The sequence below is a fragment of the Balaenoptera musculus genome, chromosome X (genome assembly GCF_009873245.2).
Source record: "Balaenoptera musculus isolate JJ_BM4_2016_0621 chromosome X, mBalMus1.pri.v3, whole genome shotgun sequence".
Lineage (NCBI taxonomy): Eukaryota > Metazoa > Chordata > Mammalia > Artiodactyla > Balaenopteridae > Balaenoptera > Balaenoptera musculus.
The window spans coordinates 91,176,060-91,200,328 of record NC_045806.1 but is presented as its reverse complement, the minus strand read 5'-3'; the positions used below and the strand labels follow the sequence as shown (position 1 = coordinate 91,200,328).

Below are 24,269 nucleotides of genomic sequence, written 5' to 3'. Positions count from 1 at the left end.
TTCCATGTTACAAGAATAAAATAGATTTCTACATTTGTATACGTGGCTTTGATGTGTTTTCCCAGCAAGATTACCATCTATGTTTTCAATGTATGCATATTGTATAAATCTACTGTAATCGGTTGAAATTTTTGGTTTTGAACATATTATAATAGAAATCATTCCACAAACAGAAAACATGTAAAGCAGTATTAAACTTTGAGCAAACGAGTATTACGTATGTACTCCAGTAAATGGCTATTCTCTTTGGCCAAACAGGGAGAAGGGATTCAGGCAATTCAGCAAGCATTCAGCTAATATCATGAATTACCTATAAAACTGTTTTCCAGCTTGCCTGGAAGACCCAGTAGTTAGCTGTAGAAGACACCGGGGGTCATAGCGCCCTTGCCACCTCCATTCTGCTCGAGCGGGCAAGTGGGTGTCTGTTCTGACTGGCTGGGGCCTGTGCCCCACCTTGATCTGTGACCTCCTCGGAGTAGCAGCAGACAGGACTGGCTAACTTGATGAAATGTTGTGCAACAGGGACAGTAGGTTTAAAATCACTGTAGGAAACTTCGATTCCAGGTGCTGCAGTCATACCTTCTTTTCTTCCTGATTTAGGGGAAATCTGTCTAAAGTATTTCCATTACCAGCGAGGTTGGGGAGCTAGAACTTTCCGAAGCTCTATCCGTCCCAATTCAATGCAGCGCCTGCTGCGAGCAAGGAGTCTCTGAGCCGCTGTCAGCTGCGCTGGGCCGATGGCTGCCAACGGAGGAGAAAGGGAGAAGAGCCCTCTGCTGGCCTCGGCTGGTCTGGCTCCTACCTTAAGGGCTTCCATTTTCTTGTGTGAACTTCCATTTTCTCTGAGAGAGCCTGGCCCTCTCTTAGGCACACAAAGCCCCTGCAGCCCCTTTTATTTATTCTTTGCAGGTTTCCCAGGTCTCCAGGGCCCCGCTGGTCTCCCTGGTGCCCCAGGCCTCTCCTTGCCCTCAGTCATAGCAGGACAGCCTGGCGACGCCGGGCGACCAGGCCTAGATGGAGAACGAGGTAAAGCCAGGAAGCCCAAAGAGGGCTGGCCATCGCCTTTTGTCTGGAGTTTGGGGAGGGCCTGTCTACAGTCCAGCCCCATCCCCACTGCTGGATGTGCACGGGCCTGTGAGGCCTCACCTCCCTCCTCCCGCAGGGACACAGGGGGTTGGAATGGGCTGCATTTTGCTAAAAGGGTTTGGGAAGGTCTGGGCACTGGGGCCCCACAGAAGGCAAGGGAACATTATCTGCCCCGGGAATAGCCTTTGGCTTCCTATCAGTCCCGAGGCTTTCAGCAATGGCCGCTTCCTCTTCCCTCTGCCCTCATCCCTCTTCCAATCTTATCTCTAGGCCGCCCAGGCCCCCCGGGGCCCCCAGGCCCCCCTGGGCCATCCTCGGATCAAGGCGACCCGGGAGACCCTGGCTTCCCTGGAGTTCCTGGCCCTCAAGGGCCCAAGGGAGACCAAGGAATTCCAGGTTTCTCTGGCCTCCCTGGAGAGCTAGGACTGAAAGGTATGACTGCGTGGCTGGCTACTGGGTCCTTTCCCACTCCACTGTCAGAGGTGGCCCCTTCCTGCAGCCCTGTGAAGAGAGACCAGCTGATGATGCTTTTCCTGCCCTCGCCTCTGCTTAGTCTCAACCCCACCACCACCAGCACCACCATGCCAGGCCCTGACTTGCTTTCCTTTGGACTTTGCCAGGCATGAGAGGTGAGCCTGGCTTCATGGGGACTCCAGGCAAAGTTGGGCCACCTGGAGACCCAGGACTTCCCGGGATGAAGGGGAAGGCAGGGCCAAGAGGTGAGTTGAGAGCATGTGCCGGGCTGATCCTGAGCTCAAGGGAGGGGTTGGGGGGTATCATTCCTTCAGGAGTCACTGCTAAGCACGCCAAGAAAGCCTGGATGGCTGAAGCAGCTGGATCAAGCTCCTCCAGGGAGGGAGTTTCTCCACCTTGGAGATACCTCTGCCTGCATCAGCTCCCAGGACTCAAGGTCATTGCCGCTTTGCCGCCATGGATCTTGCCACTGACCTCCCCTCTCTGCATTGTTTCTGCATTTGCGGTCACTGCGTTTGCACTCAGATCACCACTCACCCCTTTGCTGAATCCAGAAATGAAGAACCATCCTTTCTGTCCTTTATCACCACTCCCCTCACACACACATCCAATCCATTAGCAAGCCCTGAGGGCTGTGTCTCCTATAAACGTGCCTTGCATCTGTCCCCCTCTCATCACCTCCACCTCTACCACTGAGGTCCCAGCCACCAACATTTCTCACGTGGATCACTGCGGTGACTGCTAACTGGTCTCCCTGCTTCCGTTATTCACCTCCCCCAACAATCATTTCTCTAGACAGTGGTCAGAGAGGTCTTGTAAAAACAGAAATCATCCATGGGCGTCCCATGGCATAAGAATTAACTATGGCCATGAAGCCCTCTGTGATGCCTCCCTCTCCATCCTCATTACCAGCCCTTCCCCTTTGCTGTTCACTGTGCTTTTGTCACACTAGCCTCTTTCAGTTATCCAAAAACACCACACCTTGGCTGGCCACAGGGCCTTTGCACATGCTAGTTCTACTTCTGGAATACTCTCCCCCACCCCCCAGCTTGTTCTAATGCTTTAATGGTCTCCGCTTAAGTGTCACTGCTTGTAAGAGGCCACTTATAACTCTCTCTAAAGCAGGTTCTCCACCCCATAGCCCTCTCCGCTCCCTCCCACTGTCCGTGCACTGTCCATTTCCTTTGTAGCACTTCTTACAATTTGCAGTAAGATTAATGGTTTTTGTCAGGTTATGCATTTTTCATCTTTATCACCAGACCGTCGTCTCATAAAGGTCTTACTTACTGCTCTATCCCCTGATCTACCAGGCTCTGGCACATAGTAGGCACTTGAGAAATACTTTTTCAATGAATTAATACGCAAATTGGCTTGTTTGGCTTCTATTAGTAAGCCAGCTGGCTGGGTTTGGGGTCTTGGCTGTGATGCCAACTGAACCTCCGGGAGCCCACCCTGGCCACCTCCTCTGCCTCTGCTTGACATTTCCATTTCTCCCACGTGCCCACAGGCTTATCCGGCCCCCGAGGCGCTCCTGGACAAACACCAATTGCAGAAGACATCCAGGCTCCTCCTGGACCCATGGGTCTAACAGGCATCGATGGCATCCCTGGCCTCATGGGGGACCCTGGGGTCCAAGGCCCTGGAGGCCTACAAGGTGAGGAGGGCGCCAGAGAAAGGGGACTTCACGGGGAGCTGAGGCGGCTTTGGCTGGCAGGCTGAAGCAACTGGCTGGGAACCCCGGCTCCGAGGGGGCGCCTTCATCGAGCGTTTCCTCGGCTCCCTCACAAAGCTTCCAAGCTTCTCGCCAGGAGGGAGGGGACCAGCAGGGCCAGCAGTTGTACTTGGCTTCAGAGAACGAAGCACACGGAACGAAGTGCTCTGCGTGGGCAGAGCACACCAGCTAATCCAGACAGCTCGTCCCTCACTAACGTGCTGCTGCGGGAAGGAGGGAGCGTGGTGGGGGGACAGAGAGCAACGGAGAAAGCCCAGGGCTGGGGGACGGAAAACCCGGCTTCCAATCCCAGTTTTGCCCCAGCCGGAGTAAGCTAGCAGTCTCTCTCTGGACCTCGGTGAACTCATTTCTGACATGGGACCCCAGCAGTTGCCCTGCGTCCTCCCCAGCATTGCTGGGAAGATGAGAGGAAGGGAGGGGGACATGGGTGTGAAGGAGCTCAGAAGGGCTAAGTTCAGAGTGAGGTCCCAGGGCTGAGCTGCCCGGACGTGAACTAAGGACCAGCCCAGGAGGCTCAGCCCTGAGCTCAGCGTGCACTCCAGGGTCATGGCCAGTTCGCCCTCTCCTGGTGAGTCCTGGGCATGACACACGAGTCCCCTTTCTCCAGGGAAGGCTCCTCCAGACCCTGCACATTGAGTACCCCGCTGTGGGCCTTCTCTCCTGGCAGGCTTCAAAGGTTTACCTGGCATCCCTGGCAAAGATGGCCCCAATGGACTCCCTGGCCCACCTGGGGCTCTTGGTGACCCTGGTCTCCCTGGACTGCAAGGCCCTCCAGGATTTGAAGGTCTGGCAATGTCGGCACTAGGGGGCAGAGGGCTTCTGTAAGGGTTTGAGGCTTGAGCGTGAGTCAACATCTCAAATCGTGGCATTAGGAAACCGGGCAGTAAAGCTTGACACTACTAGCAGGCTGGGAAACTGGGCTCGAATCCGTTCACTCCATTCTGAGCCTGTGAAGGATTAGAGCCCCGCATTCCAGAAGGCAAAGGACTGTTCCACATAGTTCTCTGGGTTCTCTTCCAGCTCGTAAGAGCTATAACCCTATACTATAGCGTGGCCCCCTGCCCTGCACACCCCGTCTTCTACCCAGGGATTCTGACGTGGATGGAAGGGGGCTCGTTCAAGGGAGAAGAGAATCTGAGATAAGATATGGCTGCTCTGCTACTTACCTTCCATTTTATATCAGAGATGGCAAATCACTTGTCCTGAGCAGAGAACAGTCCTGAAGCTCGCTGGGAAAGTGCCGCGATTGTTAGCCACGTCTGCCACGGGCCGGGGAGGAGGGTGTGATTTTGCCTCGCTAACCCCAGCTCTGCTTTTTCACTGCCTCTGATTCAGCAGGTCCTTGGTTATCTCTGCTCTCTCCATCTCAGGAGCTCCAGGGAAGCCGGGCCCCTTTGGGAGGGCTGGAGTGCCTGGGCAGAGCGTGAGAGTGGGCTACACCTTGGTGAAGCACAGCCAGTCGGAACAGGTGCCCCTGTGCCCCGTCGGGATGAGCCAGCTGTGGGTGGGTTATAGCCTGCTGTTCGTGGAGGGGCAGGAGAAAGCCCACAACCAGGACCTGGGTAGGTACCGGCTCGCACATCCAGCCCTGGCCCCCTGTCCCCACAAGGCCCAAGAGCCACACTCCTCGCTCCTCCCAACCCTTGGTGGGCCCATGTTGGGTAGTGGGTTACAACCACCAGCTCTGGAGTCAGGCAGATCTGGGTTCAAACCCCAGCTCTGCCGCTCACTCTGGACGCGTTATTCAACCTGTCTAAGCTTCCGCCTCCTTCTCAGTGGAACAAGCCTAATTCTAATACTTGTCCCACAGGGCGGACTAAGGATTACAGGAATCACCCATGTAAAACGCTTAGAACAACGTTTGACAGCCATTGGATGTCAATGTTTGACATCCAACGTATTAAGCATCCATTAAACGTTAGCAATTAGTAGTAGTAATAATAATATGACCTGCCGGCAACAATGATTACCCAAGAATTAATTGAATTGTCTTCAGGTGTGTGTTTCAGAGAACCGCAGGCTCACTCTATTAAATGCTGATTTTACAAAGCAGACTAATTAGGGAGTCATCATTCAGTTTCTAAAAAGATTCTTTTCATTATCAAACTTCCCTGGTGCATAGAAAATAGACTTCAGTGTGTGTACAGTGGTTCAGGATAGGAAGGAAAGGCGTCCCTGCTCTGCTACAAGCAGTTGGATATGAACCCAAACCACCATCTAGTCCAGTCGTAGTGGCTTCAGGGACAATCCCAGCCCTGCCCCTCAGCCAGACCTTACCTGCCCCTGCCCACCTTCTCTCCTTGCAGGGTTTGCTGGCTCCTGCCTGCCCCGCTTCAGCACCATGCCCTTCATCTACTGCAACATCAACGAAGTGTGCCACTATGCCCGGCGCAACGATAAATCCTACTGGCTCTCCACCACCGCGCCCATCCCCATGATGCCCGTCGGCCAGACGCAGATTCCCCAGTACATCAGCCGCTGCTCTGTGTGTGAGGCGCCCTCACAAGCCATTGCTGTGCACAGCCAGGACATCACCATCCCGCAGTGCCCCCTGGGCTGGCGCAGCCTCTGGATTGGGTACTCCTTCCTCATGGTAAGGTCCCGCACCGCCCTCTCCACCAGTATGAAGGCCGAGGGCAGGGAGTGCTGGGAGGGAAATTCTGAAATCGAGTGCCGAGGGAGCCCTGTGACTCGAGGGCTGGGACGTTAGGCCAGATACGAGGCCTACTTGTCCTCGGCAGGTAACAAACACTAAATGGCACCCTAAAGGGTACGGTACAGATTGCGGTAAAAGTTCCAATGAAGGGGACTTCAGAGCCAGAGCTATTAATAGGTCTGCTGGGGGGAAGGGCCCATGGTCTAACGACCTCGTGGACTATTCCGCGCTCTCTCCCTTCTCTGGAGCACACCGCCAAGGGCCTGGGGCAGACGGAGGGCCCTGAGAAGAACTGCATCCTGAACCCTGTTGGCAGTTTCCTTAATTCAGCCTTTCTCAGATCTGTCAGTGGAAATGCTCGGGGGGCACCTGCCACACCTTGGACTCGGCAGGACAGCAGCAGTTTGGGAAATACTGGCTGGGATGCAGCCGCAGCCCAGGAGCCGTGGGTTAGGAGGGCGCTAGGGAGCTCGGAGGGGGCGCTCCCGGCTCTGAGGCTGAGACAAGGGAGGATGAGCGCCCCCGGTCCTGAAACATAGTTGTTGGTCCGCTGGCCAGACAGGGGGGCTGAGCCAAGGGACCAGAGCTGAGAGCCGGAGCGGCGGAGCCCATCACCTCCCAAGGTGACCAGCTCACAGCCGCCCCCATCTGTTTCAGCACACGGCCGCCGGCGCTGAGGGCGGGGGCCAGTCCCTGGTCTCCCCTGGCTCCTGCCTAGAGGATTTCCGAGCCACTCCTTTCATCGAGTGCAGTGGTGCCCGGGGCACCTGCCACTACTTTGCCAACAAGTACAGCTTCTGGCTGACGACGGTGGAAGAGAGGCAGCAGTTTGGGGAGGAGCCCGTATCTGAGACGCTGAAAGCCGGGCAGCTCCACACCCGGGTCAGCCGCTGCCAGGTGTGTATGAAAAGCGTGTAGGGTGGCACCTGCCACTCTGCCCCTTGCCCTCCCCTGCCCCACACAACGGTCACCTCACAAACCTGAACGGTCTGAAGAAGGAAGGCCAAGCCCTTCTGCCCATCTGTCAAGTTGTCCATTGGAGTCTCGCTTGGGCTGGACCGCTGGACACTGATCACCTCCACCCTCAGGCCCCACGGTGAGCCCACCCCGCTGGGAGCTGCTGTCCCATTTCGGTGCTACAGTTTGGTTTGGATGTTTGTGTGACTCTTCGTGGCTACCTCAGAAAGACCTGCTGGGCCACCACTTTCTTAGAATGCTAGCTTTCCTCACTCTCTTGATCAGAAAGCTCTTCGTGATAGCTAAGGAGTCATTTCATTATGTCCAGAGGTCACCGCACATCACTTGGCTTAAACCAGAACCCAGTGTTTCCACGTGAAAAAAATTTCTCTGGCTCAACATTATGGATGGCTCAAGCCTGCACAGGGCAAGCTCTCAACTCTTCCCGGAGACCCACTGTGTCTAGGCAGGCAGCAGAGCTGGAATGAGGTGCCAGCCAGTGTCCCGGGGTGCGCTCTGACTGCTTCGAGAGTGAGCACGACTGGGCCCCAGATTGCTTAGGGACGCTGGAAGACCAGCAGCCGAGAGGTGCTCATTAACGTCACATGGTCGTAGACAAATCACTTCCTCCTTGCCGGCTCCCTCCCCAGCCACAGGCAGCAGACTTGGCCTGGTTCAGAGTAGAGCAGAGGATGCACCAAATGTGGTCAGACCCATAAAGGGAAATGAGAACCGCAGCCCTTTCTCCCGGGCCGGGGGGGAGAGGGGAGGATGGGTAAGGAGGTGTGAATTTTGCTTTTGACTCCAGGAAAAAAAAGGAAAATCCCTTGTCCCAATTTCTCAGAAGCCCCTGTTTATTCCAAATGCCATTCAGATGTGTGCAGTGTGGCAAATCGACACTGCAGTGTTGGTTCCTTTGCATTTTGAGGCTGTGAGAGACTTTCCACTAAAATGTCCATCCAATTGCTGTTTCACAGGTAGCCTGTTAAACCATTTTGATATGTTTTTAAAGCCTCATAAAAATCTAGCACAGTCCTCTCTTTAGCAGTTAGCAGACCCAAAACAAGCCTGAGTAGACTGTAAAGTATATTCTGTTTAGGGGGATTTGTTTTAACCATTTCCTTTAATTATCAGTTTCCCAGAACACTTAGCTATGTTGACATGAGGCAATTCCTTCCAGGTGATTCTGTTTCCTTAAATATTATGTAAACTGTGCCAACACAGACAAAGCATAATCAGTATAACCTGAACTACTGTTACCTTCACCTCCTCAGTAATAAGCATGGTGTCAGCTTTGTACATTGCAAATAAAAGGAATCCAATATGAACATTTGACTCTTTTGACATTCTTTCTTTGATGAAAACTTTTCTAAAGTCCATCTCACTGAAATTCATAAGCCCCCCTCAGAGCCATGGGGGTTCCTGTCACTGCAAGTCGAGCTTTATAACAAAACACTGAGACACGGAAAAATACAATTAAAGTCAAGGGTTGATTGATAATGTCTTCCAACAGGCAACAAATCCACAACATGTTTCAAGATCAGCCTACAACTGTTTTTAGCCCCATCACATGCTAGAGTTCAAGAAAGGAATTTCCATATTTCTGGGGCCTCAGGATCATTTACAGATAAATCAAAAGTAGAGAAATTTAAAAGTCATTAAAATCAAATCTAAGATATATGTGCATATATTTGTATATGCATAAAATATATCCTCTGGAAGGATAAACAAGAAATTAATAACATTGGGAGCATTCAGGAAAGAGAACTGACCTGTGGGAGGGAGAGACATTTCACTGAATACCATTTTGCACCTTTCGAATTCTGAACCGCTGGAATATATTATCTACTGGAAAAGAAAAAAATGGAATCTAAGGAAACAAGTGTTCAAATATTCCTAAATATACCACACAAAAAAACCCACCTTGGTTTGGTGCTAGCTTTCAAACCGCAGTTGCTGGCCTTCCTGGGGGCTTGGTTGAGCATGGAGGTGAAATGCATAGGTTAAGAAGACAAGGAGAGGAAAAGGGGAAGATACCACTGGGACATGAGGTGCATCCACACAGGAGACTGGTTAGCAAAGCCAATTTGACGAATATGTGCTTTCAAATTTAGTATGTTGCTTGCTAGTCCTGAAACGGTTTGGAATTGTATTTGATGCACAGATTAATGTCACCACATGAATAATTCTTTCCAGTTATGACTGTCAAGCAAAATGGAGTCAAATTCAAACACAATTTTTAATTTCCCAAACAAAAATCAACAATTTAAGTCAGTGATTAGCAAACTACAGCCTGTGAGCTAAATCCAGCCCTCTGCCTGTTTTTGTAAATAAAGTTTTATTGGATTACGGCCAGGCTCATGTGCATGCACATTGTCTATGGCTGTCTTGGGGTTTCACCAGCAGAGATGAGTAGCTGTGACAGACACTATGTGGTCTTCAGAGCCTAAAACATTTCCTATCTGACCCTTGACAGAAAAAGTTTGCAGACCCCTGATTTAAGTGATAATGATTTAAGGACAGGGTGACCATCTGACAAAAGTATCAGTAAAGATGGGGACAGTGACCCATCAAATAGTTAAGGTTCTCTCAAACAGGAAGGAGATCAATGTAATGAGATGTAATGTCTTTGACACACTTTTTGAGATCAATTATAATTATTTAAATACATATTCAAATAACTTAACAAGAACTTTTTTTCCCTGATACAATGATTATCACTTTATTATTAGAGCAAGAGAACAGATTGCTTCTTAGTATTTAGCCCAGAGAGGTCAAACCTGAAAGGGTGAAGAAGCACAGGGTAATCATCTCTCATCTGCTGGTGCTGGAAGCAAGGTGGGAGTTGCTGCCTATCTTCCAGACATCCACCTCCTCATTTCAGTAGCTGAAGATTCGCTGTGGCCATGTAAGAAGCTGGGAAGTGCAAGAGACGACTCCTAATCTTTCTGCTCCTAGATTCCATGATTGTTTTAGTTCTTTCTGGGGAAGGGGTATATTGTTCACTTGTTTGTTTTTTTCTGAGAAAAGGTGATTGGCTCAGTCATGATCGCTATCAAGTTTGTATGCTGTTGGCATATCAGGCACTTGCTGACTAGAAAAGTTTTATGTGATGAGTTCATGTTCTTCTGGTGCCAGATGGAAGACAGATGTCCAAGGTGAGTTCCCACTATTCTATATGCTCAGAATCTCGAAATCTTCCTCCAGGTCAAACTCCTCTAGTTGTTCAGTAGAGTCGATGAATTCTATCACAATACAGAAAAGAGGAAGAAAGAAGCTTGACACTTTGGCTCAAGCGGTCAATAAGTTACTCAGTAGTTAAGACCATGCATTTTAAATTGCTTTGCTACAGAAAAGCTTGTGTAGAGGAGACTTATAGGCGGGACCACTGCTGAGTATTAGCAATTCTCTATAAAGAATCAAAACAGGTTTAAGGGCCAAGATGTAGGAGTAGAAAGACCCTGAGCTCATCTCCTCTCATGAGCACACCAAAATCACAACTATCTGCAGAACAACCATTGATGAAAAAGGCTGGAACCTACCAGAAAAGATCTTCTACAACTAAAGTCATAAAGAAGGATCCACAACATGACGGGTAGGAGGGGCAGACTCGCGATATAATCAAATCCCATAACCCCCGGGTGGGCAACCCACAAACTGGAGAATAATTATATCACAGAAATTCTCCCACAGGAGTGAGAGTTCTGAGCCCCACATCAGGCTCCCCAGCCTGAGGGTCTGGCACTGGGGGTAGGAGCCCCCAGAGCATTTGGCTTTGAAGGCCAGTGAGGCTTTACTGCAGGAACCCCACAGGACTGGGGGAAATACAGACTACACCCTTAAAGGGCGCACACAAAAATCTCATGTGCACTGGGACCCAGGACAAAAGCAGTGATTTGATAAGAGCCTAGGCCAGACCTACCTGTTGGGCTTGGAGACTCTCCTGGAGAGGCAGGGGGGTGGCTGAAGCTCACCCGGGGGACATACACACTGGTGGCAGACATACTGGGGAACATTCAACTACATGAACACTCCTGGTGGCTGACATGTTGGATCATTAGTGCCAAGACCTGGCCCCACCCGACAGCCTATAGGCTCCAGTGCTGGGACACCTCAGGCCAAACAACCAATGGGGCAGAGACACAGCCCCACCCATCAGCAGACAGGCTGCCTAAAGAAGTCCTGAGCCCATGGCCTCTAGACAAGCCCCTAGACATGGCCCTGCCCATCTGAGGGCCAAGACCCAGCTCCACCCACCAGTGGGCAGGCCCTGGCCCCTCCTACAAGGAAGCCTGAACAAGACTCTAAAGCAGCCTCACCCACCAGGGGGCAGACACCAGAAGCAAGAAAACTACAATCCCACAACACAGGCCAGACCCTATCCTGGGACCAGCTGGCCCCTGATCCTGCCAACTAGCAGGCCACTGCAACCTTAGGGACACCCCAGACCCCATACCCAACTGTATCAGAAACCAGCCCCTCCTTACCAGTGATCTGAAATGAGCTCTGGGATCCCTGGGCCCAGGAGCCACACTCCAGGAAACAGCTCTGCCTGCCAGTAATCCAGCACTAACCCCTGCCAGTAGTTGGGCAACAGCCCCAGAGGCTTCGGGACCCTGACTCTGGCCACCAGTGAGCCAGCACTAGCCCCGGGGCCCCCATGGATTCCACAACCAGCCACCTCGTGACCAGGCCCCACTAAACAGCAACCAGCAGCATCTGCACAAGGCAGGGCCTGGCAACCAACCAGACTAGAAGCCAACTAAGCCTAGCAGACCACCCACATAGTCAGCCCACCACAACAGAAGGAACCACACAGCCCTCTTAGGGGGAACACCTAGAGCATATAGCTTGGGTGACGAGAGGAGCACACTGCTGGAACGCATAGGATGCCTCCTACAGAGGGCCACTTCTCCAAGGTGGAGAAACGTAACTAACCTACCACAGACATAAAAATACAGATAGCAACTTAGACAAAATGAGGCAGCAGAGGAATATGTTCCAGACAAAGGAACAAGATAAAACCCCAGAAAAAGAACTAAGTGAAGTGGAGATAGGCAATCTACCCAAGAAAGAGTTCAGAGTAATGGTCGTAAGGATGATAAAAGAACTCGGGAGGAGAATGGATGCACAGAATGAGAAGCTAGTTTTTAACAAAGAGAAAATATAAAGAACAACCAAACAGAGATGGAGACTACAATAACTGAAAAGAAAAATACACTAGAAGGAATCAATAGTAGACCAAATGATACAGAAGAATGCACCAGTGTGCAGGAAGACAGAGTAATGGAAACCACTGCAGCTGAACAGAAAAAAGAGAAAAAGTATGAAAAGAAATGAGGACAGTTTAAGAGATCTCTGGGACAACATCAAGTGCACTAATATTCACATTATAGGGGTCCCAGAAGGAGGAGAGAGAGAGAAAGGGCCTGAGAAAATATTTGAAGAGATAATAGCTAAATACTTCCTTAACCTGGGAAAGGAAACAGGCACCCAAGTCCAGGAAGCACAGAGGGTCCCATACAGGATGAACGCAAAGAGGAACACACCAAGACACATTGTAATCAAAATGACAAAAATTAAAAATAAAGAGAAAATACTAAAAGCAGCAAGAGAAAAGCAACAAATAATATACAAGGGAACTCCCATAAGGCTATCAGCTGATTTTTCAGCAGAAACTCTGCAGGCCAGAAGGGAGTGGCACAGTATATTTAAAGTGATGAAAAGGAAAAACCTACAACCAAGAATACTCTACCCAGCAAGGCTCTCCTTAAGATTTGATGGAGAAATCAAAAGCTTTACAGACAAGCAAAAGCTAAAAGAATTCAGCACCACCAAACCAGCTTTACAATAAATGTTAAAGGAACTTCTCTGGGTGAAAAAGAAAAGGCCACAACCAGAAACAAGAAAATTACAAAATGAAAAAGCTCACCAGTAAAGGCAAATAAAGGTAGTATATCATACACAGACAAAACTAGTAGGGAGGTTAAAAGACAAAACGTGTAAAGTCTCCTGTATCCACAATAAGCAGTTAAAGGATACAGAAAACAATCAGATGTAAAATATGATATCAAAAACTGTAATCGTGAGGGGAGGAGAGTACAAATACAGGGTATTTAAAATGCACTTGAAATTAAGAGATCAGCAACTTAAACAATCACATTTATATATAGACTGTTATACAGAAACCTCATAGTAACTGCAAACCAAAAACCTATAACAGATATACACACAAAAAAGAAAAAGGAATCCAAACATAACACTAAAGGTAGTTATCAAATCACAAGAGAAGAGAACAAAAGAAGAAAAGGGAAAAAAAGACCTACAAAAACAAATCCAAAACAATTAACAAAATGGCAATAAGAACATACATATCTACAATTACCTTAAATGTAAATGGATTAAATGCTCCAACCAAAAGACATAGACTGGCTGAATGGATACAAAAACAAGACCTGTATATATGCTACCTACAAGAGACTCACTTCAGATCTAGAGACACATACAGACTGAAGGTAAGGGGATAGAAAAAGGTATTCCACGCAAGTGGAAATCAAAAGAAAGCCGGAGTAGCAATACTCATATCAGACAAAATAGACTTTAAAATAAAGACTGTTACAGGAGACAAAGAAGGACACCACATAATGATCAAGGGATCAATCCAAGAAGAGGATATAACAATTGTAAATATATATGCACCCAACATAGGAGCACCTCAATATACAAGGTAAATATTAACAGACATAAAAGGAGAAATTGACAGTAGCACAATAATAGTAGGGGACTTTAACACCCCACTCACATCAATGGATGGATCATCCAGACAGAATATCAATAAGGAAACACAGGTCTTAAATAACATATTAGACCAAATGAACTTGATACTTGTAGAGCATTCCATCCAAAAGTGGCAGAATACACATTATTTTCAAGTGCACATGGAACATTCTCCAGGATAGATTACATGCCAGGCCATAAAACAAGCCTTGGTAAATTTAAGAAAATTGAAATTATATCAAGCATCTTTTCCAACCACAACACTATGAGATTAGGAATCAACTACAAAAAATATGCAAAAAACTGCAAAAAACACAAACATGTGGAGGCTAAACAATATGCTACTAAACAACCAATGGATTACTTAACAAATCAAAGATGAAATTAAAAAATACCTAGAGACAAATGAAAATGAAAACATGATGATCCAAAACCTATGGGACGCAGCAAAAGCAGTTCTAAGAGGGAAGTTTATAGCGACAGAAGCTTACCTCAGGAAACAAGAAAAATCTCAAACAACCTAACCTGACACCTAAAACAGGTTAGAGAAAGAAGAACAAACAAAACCCCAAGTTAGTAGAAGGAAAGAAATCATTAAGATCAGAGCAGAAATGAAATAGAGACTAAAAAAACAATAGAAATGATCAATGAAACTAAGAGCTGGTTCTTTGAAAAACAAAATTGATAAAACTTTAGCCAAACTCATCAAGAAAAAAAGGGAGAGGGCCCAAATCAATAAAATCAGAAGTGAAAAAAGAGAAGCTAAAACCAACACCACAGAAATACGAAGGATCATAAGAAACTACTATGAGCAACTATACGGCAATAAAATGAACAGCCTAGAAGAAATGGAAAAATTCTTAGAAAGGTACTATCTCCCAAGACTGAACCAGGAAGAAATAGAAACTATGAATAGACCAATTACCAGTACTGAAATTGAATCAGTAATTTAAAAACTCCCCACAAACAAAAAACCAGGACCAGACGGCATCACAGATGAATTCTACCAAACATTTAGACAAGCGTTAACAGCTATCCTTCTCAAACTATTCCAAAAAAGTGCAGAGGAAGGAACACTTCCAAACTCATTCCATGAGGCCACTATCACCCCGATACCAAAACAGAACAAAGATATCTCAAAAAATAAGAAAATTACAGGTCAATATCACTGATGAACATAGATGCAAAAATCCTCAACAAAATACTAGCCAACTGAGTCCAACAATATATTATAAGGATCATACACCATGATCAAGTGGGATTTATTCCAGGGATGCAAGGATTTTTCAAAATCTGCAAATCAATGTGATACACCACATTAACAAATTGAAGAATAAAAACCATACGATCATCTCAATAGATACAGAAAAAGCTTTTGATTAAAGTCAACATCAATTTATGATAAAAACTCTTCAGAAAGTGGGCATAGAAGAAACATACCTTAACATAATAAAGCCCATATACGACAAACCCACAGCTAAACATCTTACTCAATGGTAAGAAGTTGAAAGCATTCCCTCTAATATCAGGAACAAGACAAGGATGTCCACTCTCGCCACTTTTACTCAACATAGTTTTGGAAATCCAAGCCACAGCAATCAGAGGAGAAAAAGAAATAAAAGGAATCCAAATTGGAAAGAAAGAAGTAAAATGGTCACTGCTTGCAGGTGACACGATACTATACATAGAAAATCCTAAAGATGCCACCAGAAAACTACTAAAGCTCATCAATGAATATGGTAAGGTTGCAGGGTACAAGATTAATATACAGAAATCTGTTGCATTTCTATACACTAACAGTGAACTATCAGAAAGAGAAATTAAGGAAACAATCCCACTTACTATCACATCAAAAAGAATAAAATACCTAGGAATCAACCTACCTAAGGAGGCAAAAGATCTGTACTCCAAAAACTATAAGACACTGATGAAAGAAACTGAAGATGACACAAACAGATGGAAAGATATACCATGTTCTTGGATTGGAAGAATTAATATTGTTTAAAAGACCATACTACCCAAGGCAATCTACAGATTCAATGCAATCCCTATCAAATTACCAACGGCATTTTTCACAAAGCTAGAACAAACATTTTTACAATTTGTATGGCAACAGAAAAGACTACAAATAGCCAAACCAATTTTGAGAAAGAAAAACAAATCTGGAGGAATCAGGCTCCCTGACTTCAGACTATACTACAAAGCTACAGTCATCAAAACAGCATGGTACTGGCACAAAAACAGATGCATAGATCAATGGAACAGGATAGAAAGCCCAGAAATAAACCCATGCACTTATGATCAATTAATCTACGACAGAGCAGGCAAGAATATACAATGGAGAAAAGACAGTCTCTTCAATAAGTGGTGTTGGGAAAATTGGACAGCTACATGTAAAAGAATGAAATTAGAAATTCTCTAACACCATATCCAAAAATAAACTCAAAATGGATTAAAGACCTAAATGTAAGACCAGATACTATAAAACTCCCAGTGGAAAACACTGGCAGAACACTCTTTGACATAAATTGCAGCAATGTTTTTTTGGATCCGTCTCCTAGAGTAATGGAAACAAAAGCAAAAATAAACAAATGAGCCCTAATTAAACTTGAAAACATTTGCACAGCAAAGGAAATCATAAAAAAAATGAAAAGACAGCCTACGGACTGGGAGAAAATATTTGCAAATGATGTGACTGACAAGGGATTAATTTTCAAATACATAAACAGCTCATACAGCTCAATAGCAAAAAAAAACAAACAATCCAATCAAAAAATAGGCAGAAGACCTAAATAGACATTTCTCCAAAGAAGACATACAAATGGCCAACAGGCCCATGAAAAGATGCTCAACATCACTAATTATTAGAGAAATGCAAATCAAAACTACAATGATGACAATGATGACAAAACAATGATGACAATGATGACAAAACTACAATGATGACCTCACACCAGTTAGAATGGGCATCATCAAAAAGTCTACGAATAATAAATGCTGGAGAGGGTGTGGAGAAAAGGGAACCCTCTTACACTGTTGGTGGGAATGTAAATGGGTACAGCCACTGTGGAGAACAGTATGGAGGCTCCTTAAAAAACTAAAAATAGAGTTACCATATGATCCAGCAATTCCACTCCTGGGCATATATCCCAAAAAGATGAAAACTCTAATTTGAAAAGATACATGTACCCCAATGTTCATGGCAGCACTATTTACAATAGCCAAGACATGGAAGCAACCTAAATGCCCATCTACAGGTGAATGGGTAAAGAAGATGTGAGATACACACACACACACACACACACACACACACACACAATGGAATATTACTCAGCCATAAAAAATAATGAAATAGTGCCATTTGCAGCAACATGGATGGACCTAGAGATTATCACACTAAATGAGGTAAGTCAGAGAAAGATAAATACCATATGATATCACTTATACGTGGAATCTAAAAAAATTATACAAATGAACTTATTTACAAAACAGAAACAGACTCACAGACATAGAAAACAAATTTATGGTTACCAAAAGGAAAGGGGGGGAGGGATAAATCAGGAGTTTGGGGTTAACAGATACATACTACTATATATAGAATAGATAAACAAGGACCTACTGTATAGCACAGGGAACTATATTTAATATCTTATAATAACCTATAATGGAAAAGAAACTGAAAAAGTGTATATATAACTGAATCTCTTACTGTACACCTGAAACTAACACAACATTGTAAATCAACTATACTTCAATTAAAAAAAAAAGAATCAAACTAACTGGACTTGTTACACAGTCCTATTCAAAGTGATGAAGTTGAGGCTCTGTAAGACCTTCGAGGTACCTTTTGAATTACCCATGGCCTCTGATTTGTCTTCTGAACCAGACCATGAAAAAAAGAAATTCTAGTCATTTTGATTTTGTATGGAACTTTTGCACGGAGCTTATTTTTTTTTACTATCATTCTTTGAAATTGGTAAATATCAGTTCATCAGAAGAAGCACCATTCCTTGATCAATGCAGCTGAGTAGAAATTTTTTCATTTCCACGGAAAACATGACCCACAATTGCTTCTGTCTCACAAAACAACTGCTATCCATGGGTCTGCTGGCCACAGAGCTTCTGAACAACAGCTTACCTGCCCCTGTGGTTGTCACTTCTGGCTTGGCTGGAGGAACAAAGGGAGGCCAGTGTGATGGATGTTTCTGAACTAATTCAAACATCCTTAAATTTTCCTTTAGAATTTCCTGAGGAGACACAGAAACAGTTGTAAACACTGCAGAGTCACTACATTTCTACCCAGTTGGCAGTATATGACTCCAAACCCTAAGAGAGTGGCCTGGTTGTTGAAAGGTGAAAGCAAAGGCTTAGCAAATACACCCATCCTCTACTTGACCCGTCTGAAGACCCAGCTCTCTTCAATTCTAGATACTGTTGGCCAGGAAGGAAGGACACTGGAGGGAGGATCTGACGGAAGGCCAGTACTCACTGCCCATGCTCCATCATGAGGTCTTAACGCCAGTTGCATGGGACCAACTCAATTTAGGGGTGAGATGTTCCTGAAGTGTTGGCTCCAAAGAAATGTTGGTTAATCAAGTTAAATCTGCCCCCAAAGAATACTGGTACATTTTGGCATGGTTTCAGTTTCAATCCAAGACATATGATATATGTCCTAATTTAAATAGCATAGTCTTATCAGAAAATTTTCTTTCTAACATTAAACGTGATATACAGTTTTGCGGCATTCTGAAATGTAAGTAATGCCTTTAGAAAATAATTCTCCATTATGTCTCAGCCAATTATTAACCGGGGTTTCAGATTCATCTGGAGACTTTAGTGTTAATTATTTGTTCACCTGTGAAGAAAAATCTTCCCTCCTTACACTTACAAGAGGCTCTGGGATCCCAACTCTCCAACCCCTCTGTTTTGCAGATAAGAGAACACGATGTCTCTTGCCACCCCATCCAGGGCTCTTTAAACTACTCCCTATGATCTCCCCTCATTCTTTCAATAAGCGTTGATCAATATCTTCCACATAATTGGCATGCGTTAGAAGCAAAGGATGAGGGAGGCAGATACAAAAGTTGTGAGCCAGCAAAATGATAAACACCCTTTGACATAAAATGCCAAAAAGAAAGAATAACTTGCTTTCGCATTTACACAGATTTCTGCAAACTGTTTGCTTTAAGTGGCAGCGTGCCTATATTTTATATAAATAAGACAGTTAATAGAAAGGCAAGCCCCTTAAACCATAATGGAACACAGTAAACTGTAAATGGACACGAAACAAATAGAAAAGTAGTTTGGCTTCTTCAACCATCTCAGAGTAAGGAAGAATTTAGGCTGAGCTATATGAAATTGGCCTTTTTAAGTTAAAATGGTAGAATATTAGTTGAATATTTCATTGACTCACGGGCTCAATGAGATGGAACATTCAGTAGTTAAAAATATCGCTCACCTGACACACTAAGCATATTGCAAACCAAAGTTTTTCTTTAGTTTCCCCAAAGTTATGTACAATTCCCCACATCCTAGTTTCTTTCTCTTGCGATAAAGTCATATCAGGCTGGATTTATGTTACTATGAAAAACCGTCTTGAAAAGGAATTATATTGAATAACACTTGTTTTTTAAGACTAAGAAAAACATACATCTTTACCTTCTGAACAAGGCTACACCAGCTATCAAAGTCTTTTTCTTCTTTGCAGAAAAATCCCTTGGGGGAAAGCAAAAGAAGACAACTTAGAACTGGTCAGGGGCACCCAGGCAGGCCCTTTGTATTGCAAGATGGAGCCGTTGGCCCAGAGTTGTGATGTAGGATGTGGGTCACTTCCTTTGGATGTGTCCTCCCAGCAACAAGGAGGAAGACTGTCTGAGCTTATCTCTCTCCTAGATCAGTGCCTCACCTGGACGCACACATCTGCTCATTCATCTTCATATTTTCTCTCTCTCTCTGCCTCTTTCTTTTATTCTGTCCCTTCCCCTTTTACCCTGTCCCTTTCCCTTTTACCCTGTCCCTTTCCCTTTTACCTTGTCCCTTTCCCTCCCTGATCCTCTCCCTTCACACTGTGAGATATAGTAACTTGAAAACCAATCTCCAAAGCACAGGGTTAATTCCATTACATTCAGTGCACAAATATACCTACCTATAAAAAGCAATCCATTAAAACCAGCAAACAAAAGCCAAATAGTACTTTTAGCTAGAGGCATCACTTAACAAGGTGGCTTTGACCTTAAGGAAATTATCTTTTAGAATAAAGAGGTGGTGATGGGATGAATTGGGAGATTGGGATTGACATATATACACTAATATGTATAAAATGGATAACTAATGAGAACCCACTGTATAAAAAATCAAATAAAATAAAATTTAAAAATTAAAAAAAAAAAGTCAGGGACTTCCCTGGCGGTAAAAAAAAGAAAAAAAAAAAAAGAATAAAGAGAGCCATCAGCCTCCTTCCCCATCCTCAGAACCATCCTACAGCACTAAAAGAATGGTCCAAAACAAGAGGAGGACTCCGTCAGCTCTCCGTCACTGGCCCTCCGACAATCGGGTTAAACTGGTAGAGAGGATGCAGACAGGCCTCAGAACCACTGGCTACTTCCCAGGCAGCTGTCCCTTCCATGTGTGGACGGCAGTCATATTTCCAGCGGGGGAAAGCCTGCAGCTTCCTGGATTGTGTGCCCAGAGGAATGGACATTGTCCACCCCGGAGGTCTTGCCTCCTTATCCCTCCTTCCCTATGTCTCACCTTATTCCCGGTGCCTGGATGGCAATATTTAGAGAGCAAGAAGGAAAAGGGGGAAAGATGGTAACACTGATCATGACTAACATTTCTAGAATGCTTACAACATGCCAGGCACTGTGCTATGTGCCTTACACACAGTGTACTCATACAGCCATGCAAGGAAGGAACTACCGTTTTGCCCACTGGAGGGATGAGAAGGCCGAAGCTCAGAAAAGTTAAGGGACTCCCCCTAAGTCCATGGCTGGTAAGCGGCTTCGATCGTAACTCGGCTTCAGGGCCCATTCCTTCCCCACTACACCACACGACACTACCTCTCGTGGGGGTGGGGAGCGAACAGTCTTTTGCCGCCCTACCTAGCAATCTGGATAACTTCCAGGGAGCCAAACTGTGATAGGGCAGCGTTGTGTCTCTTGGTCCACCCAACCTTCAGATACCCACCAATGCTACGGAAGGATCCAAGTTCAGGATGTTCATTCGCTGTGGAGGTTGCAGACAATGGAAAGTCTGGTCGTCAACTGTTCCGTTCTCCTCAGTGTCAACAAAGGTCTGGGTTGTGTGAGGGTCCAGGAAAATGAGCTCATCGCCTGTTTTGAATGAGACATGCTTAACCTTCGAAGAACCACCGGCCCTGGCCGCACTGCTGTCCTTGGGATGAGGCGCTCTGGTTGTCCTAACCCCTCCCTTGGTGACAATGAGAATGAGATGACAGAAAGCCGGAAGGAGGGTGCACATGCTTGAAGGAAGCCACCCGCACCCAAAGCCAATCATTCAATGCGAAGACTTGCCCTAGCATTTGTATCTCCTCAAAGTCCAAGTCCAAAAGCGGAAAGGCACAGGTTTGGGGAGAGGGGGGAGTGAGCGACCACAGATGACATGGCGGGCTCGGTGAGCAGCAGTAGCCCAGAGGTGGTAGGTGGAATCACCAGGCCATGAGTCCAGGTGCCATCAGGGAGCTTCCTGACCCTTCCAACACTGGAAAGCCTCTTGCTCTAGACCACTGGTTCTTAGACCTATGGTCAAAGAGCACATCTGGGAAGGAAAAAGGCCTTGGCCTCCAAAAGAAATGGGAATGCTGACTCTGCCACGGATGAGATACCAGGGAGCTGACTTCTGGTCTTGAGTCGCTAGCAAGTTAGTCATTGTTAGCAAGTCAGTAATTCCTGTCAGAAAGCACTGCCATGGTCACAGTAGTATCAGTACAGATACGCCTTGCTGGGAAAACTCACTTTGAGATTCGTCGACCGTTACAAATCGGGGAAAAACGCTGCTTCATTAAATTGAAAAAGTCTAGCCCAATAATGATCTGGGGGGAGTTTGGGATAATAAAATCTCTACTTTTATCTAACGTTCAAAGGGTTGAGAGTCTCTCTAATGCTCATCAGCAGCATACTGAGTAGGCTGACGTACCTAAGGGGTCACCCCAACCTCGCTGTCCAGGCCTGAGCACCATCTGGGCCTCTGTGTTCTAGACTGGGTTAAACAAGCAGAGAGAGAGATCTGCCTGAGGCAGGAGGATGGGGTGGGAAGGGACACCCCGAAGACGCTCTCTGGAATGGCATCCAGGATTCTTTTGGGTACATCTAAGTGCTTCTGTTGGCCAAGAGTGTTTCTGATGTCTGATGCCAAGTTTAACTTATCTCTGTCGCAGACCTAGGACAAACCACCTCACTCTGTCCTAATTTTCTTGCTTTTAAACTGGGGTCACTGGGTCTGTTCCAGTTACCTCACAGGGTATTATCAGAATGAGAAGACCTCACCTCTGTGAACTGCTTACAACACAGTACAAACGCAAGGTAGTCATAGATGTACCTTGCTGAGACTCAAAAGGATTTTCCTACAAATACATGTGTAAGAGCATATGGAAATCAATGCCCCCATATGGCTTGCTTTAGGAAAGTCAAGGTACATATTCCCCCAGACCACAGGCGGGTGAGACCAGTGATATCAAAAAAGCGTCAAGGCTCAATAAAGAGCAACAACCAGGTCGTTTAGAGGAAAGCCTACCTAAGACCATAGAAAGGGAAGGGGAGAAGGAAGCTGTGCACGAGAAAATGCGACTCCAAAGCAGGATCAGAACCGAGTGTCCTGCCAGTTTTGAGTTAAGGTGCTGGGAATAATAACAGTGTCCTCTCTGACTCTGGCCCTTTCCCATGGGTGTGTGTGTGTGTGTGTGTGTGTGTGTGTAGTGGAGCTTTGTGGGCTGCCCTATTTCTGAGAGTGCTTAAAAGAGATACAGTAAGAGATCAAAAAAGCCCTAGAAATGATATGGGGACTAAATCAAGGTCTCTAACGAGGCCCAAGAAGAAGTGGCAGGCAGGTCCACCATCTGCAGACACTGGGCTCATGCGACAGATCTCCAGGTGGCACCCTCCACCAAAGCGCAGGGGACAAACATTCTAAACAGAAAAAAATCTCCCAGCCAGTCTCTCACCCTGGCCATAGTCTTGTGCACCAGGAGCTTCTCCCAGCTTCCCACTGGGCAAGAGGGCACTCGGGAAGCAATGTGGTGTGGTGGACAGGGACAGCCAAATTGGGATCGAATCTTGGCTTTGCTACTTTTGAGCTCAGTAACCTTGAGGAAACAACCCCTCTAAGTCTTCCGCTAGGCATAAATGGAAATAATGATCTCTACCTCACAGGGGTGTTGCGCTAACTCTATCAATCAATCAATCTATCTAAAGCTATACATCTCTATATAACTATCAATATTAATCTATGTCTCTCTATACATGTATATATGTTTTAATATATAATTATATATTATATAATATAAATATAAATTATATATTTATATATAATATAGGAAACAATATATTATAATGACAAGTAATATAAATATATATATTTTTATACATGGAGAGAGAGAGAGAAAGAGGGGGAGAGAGATTGAGAGAGAACCCTCTGCAGAGTCCCTTGTTCAGAAAATGGCAGTTCTCATCTGTCCTCTCCCTTCAGACATTCTGCCAATCCAGACTCTCCCCACCTGAGCCTAATACAGTAAGGGGGTAAGTCAGAAAATGGGGGTTGAGGGGAGTTTGGAGCCTCAAGTGAAGGTTAAACAAAGGATTTTTGGAAATTAACGGGAAAATGGGCACTATGTAAACCTCTGTCTTGGGAACTGAGGACTGCTCACATCTCTTTCAAAAGTAGTCCAACTCCACCAATGTCTCCCTGACCCAGTGGCCCCAGGAAACAGGAGGGCTATGCCAGCTTGGCAAATTCTCTCTGGGTAACTTGGGATAAAGGAGGCCAGGGTGCCCAGGATTCACTGAGATCCCTCCAAAATTATTTTCCAATGTTTCCACCTTTTCCTCAAGCACGGACAATAGGAAATAGATTTTTGCTACATTTTCTTTGACAGGAACCCAAAAGCTTAGAAACAGAGAACATCTAAATTTATAACACTCTAAATACTGGGGTTTGTACTTAGAAAAAGAAACGCCTCCACTTTCCAAATGTTCCATCAAGCTGTAGTTCTTAGGATCGACCAGTAGATGGCAGCATTCGAGAGAGCCCCAGCAGCTGTGGAGAAACCCTACCCTAAAGAGAGAAAGAGCGAGCAGAGGAAAGAGGCGCTGGGGTCAGGCTGGCTCCTTTTGCTGAGCGCTTTCCTGTGAGGTGACAACATGGTGAGCTGGGGGTCAGCCCTATCTTCCATAAAGGGAACTTGAGACTGAAAGAGCTGACATTCTTTTCCTGCTGGCACACAGCTAGCCAGTGGGAGACTGGCCACATACAGGGCTGGGTCTGTTTCCACCCGCCCCACCTCCATGAATCTCCGAGGAGGAGATGAGTGGGGAGGTGACCAAGCCCATCTCACTCAGCCCTCTGCACATCCCT

At 45.9% G+C, this 24,269-nt stretch overlaps 2 protein-coding genes across 4 annotated transcripts in view; one reads left to right on the top strand and one right to left on the bottom strand.

Annotated features, from left to right (window-relative positions):
• Positions 1-8,213, top strand: part of COL4A6 (collagen type IV alpha 6 chain) — a 288,676-nt gene extending 280,463 nt beyond the window's left edge. The window contains exons 38-45 of one of the 2 annotated variants that reach the window (XM_036841075.1): positions 910-1,026; positions 1,357-1,518; positions 1,707-1,805; positions 3,068-3,214; positions 3,960-4,076; positions 4,663-4,854; positions 5,599-5,885; positions 6,606-8,213. In XM_036841075.1, the coding sequence (XP_036696970.1) occupies positions 910-1,026; positions 1,357-1,518; positions 1,707-1,805; positions 3,068-3,214; positions 3,960-4,076; positions 4,663-4,854; positions 5,599-5,885; positions 6,606-6,866 (1,382 nt within the window). In that variant the 3' untranslated portion in view covers positions 6,867-8,213. The remainder of the gene's footprint in view (positions 1-909; positions 1,027-1,356; positions 1,519-1,706; positions 1,806-3,067; positions 3,215-3,959; positions 4,077-4,662; positions 4,855-5,598; positions 5,886-6,605) is intronic. The other variant, XM_036841076.1, reaches the window with a different exon arrangement.
• A 471-nt stretch (positions 8,214-8,684) lies between these two features.
• ATG4A (autophagy related 4A cysteine peptidase) overlaps positions 8,685-24,269 on the bottom strand; it is a 68,997-nt gene continuing 53,412 nt past the window's right edge. Inside the window, exons 10-13 of one of the 2 annotated variants that reach the window (XM_036840999.1) lie at positions 20,868-21,013; positions 19,341-19,397; positions 17,821-17,929; positions 9,607-10,150 (exon numbers count right to left, since the gene is read on the bottom strand). In XM_036840999.1, the coding sequence (XP_036696894.1) occupies positions 10,080-10,150; positions 17,821-17,929; positions 19,341-19,397; positions 20,868-21,013 (383 nt within the window). In that variant the 3' untranslated portion in view covers positions 9,607-10,079. Of the gene's footprint in view, positions 10,151-17,820; positions 17,930-19,340; positions 19,398-20,867; positions 21,014-24,269 lie in introns of both variants that reach the window. The other variant, XM_036841000.1, reaches the window with a different exon arrangement.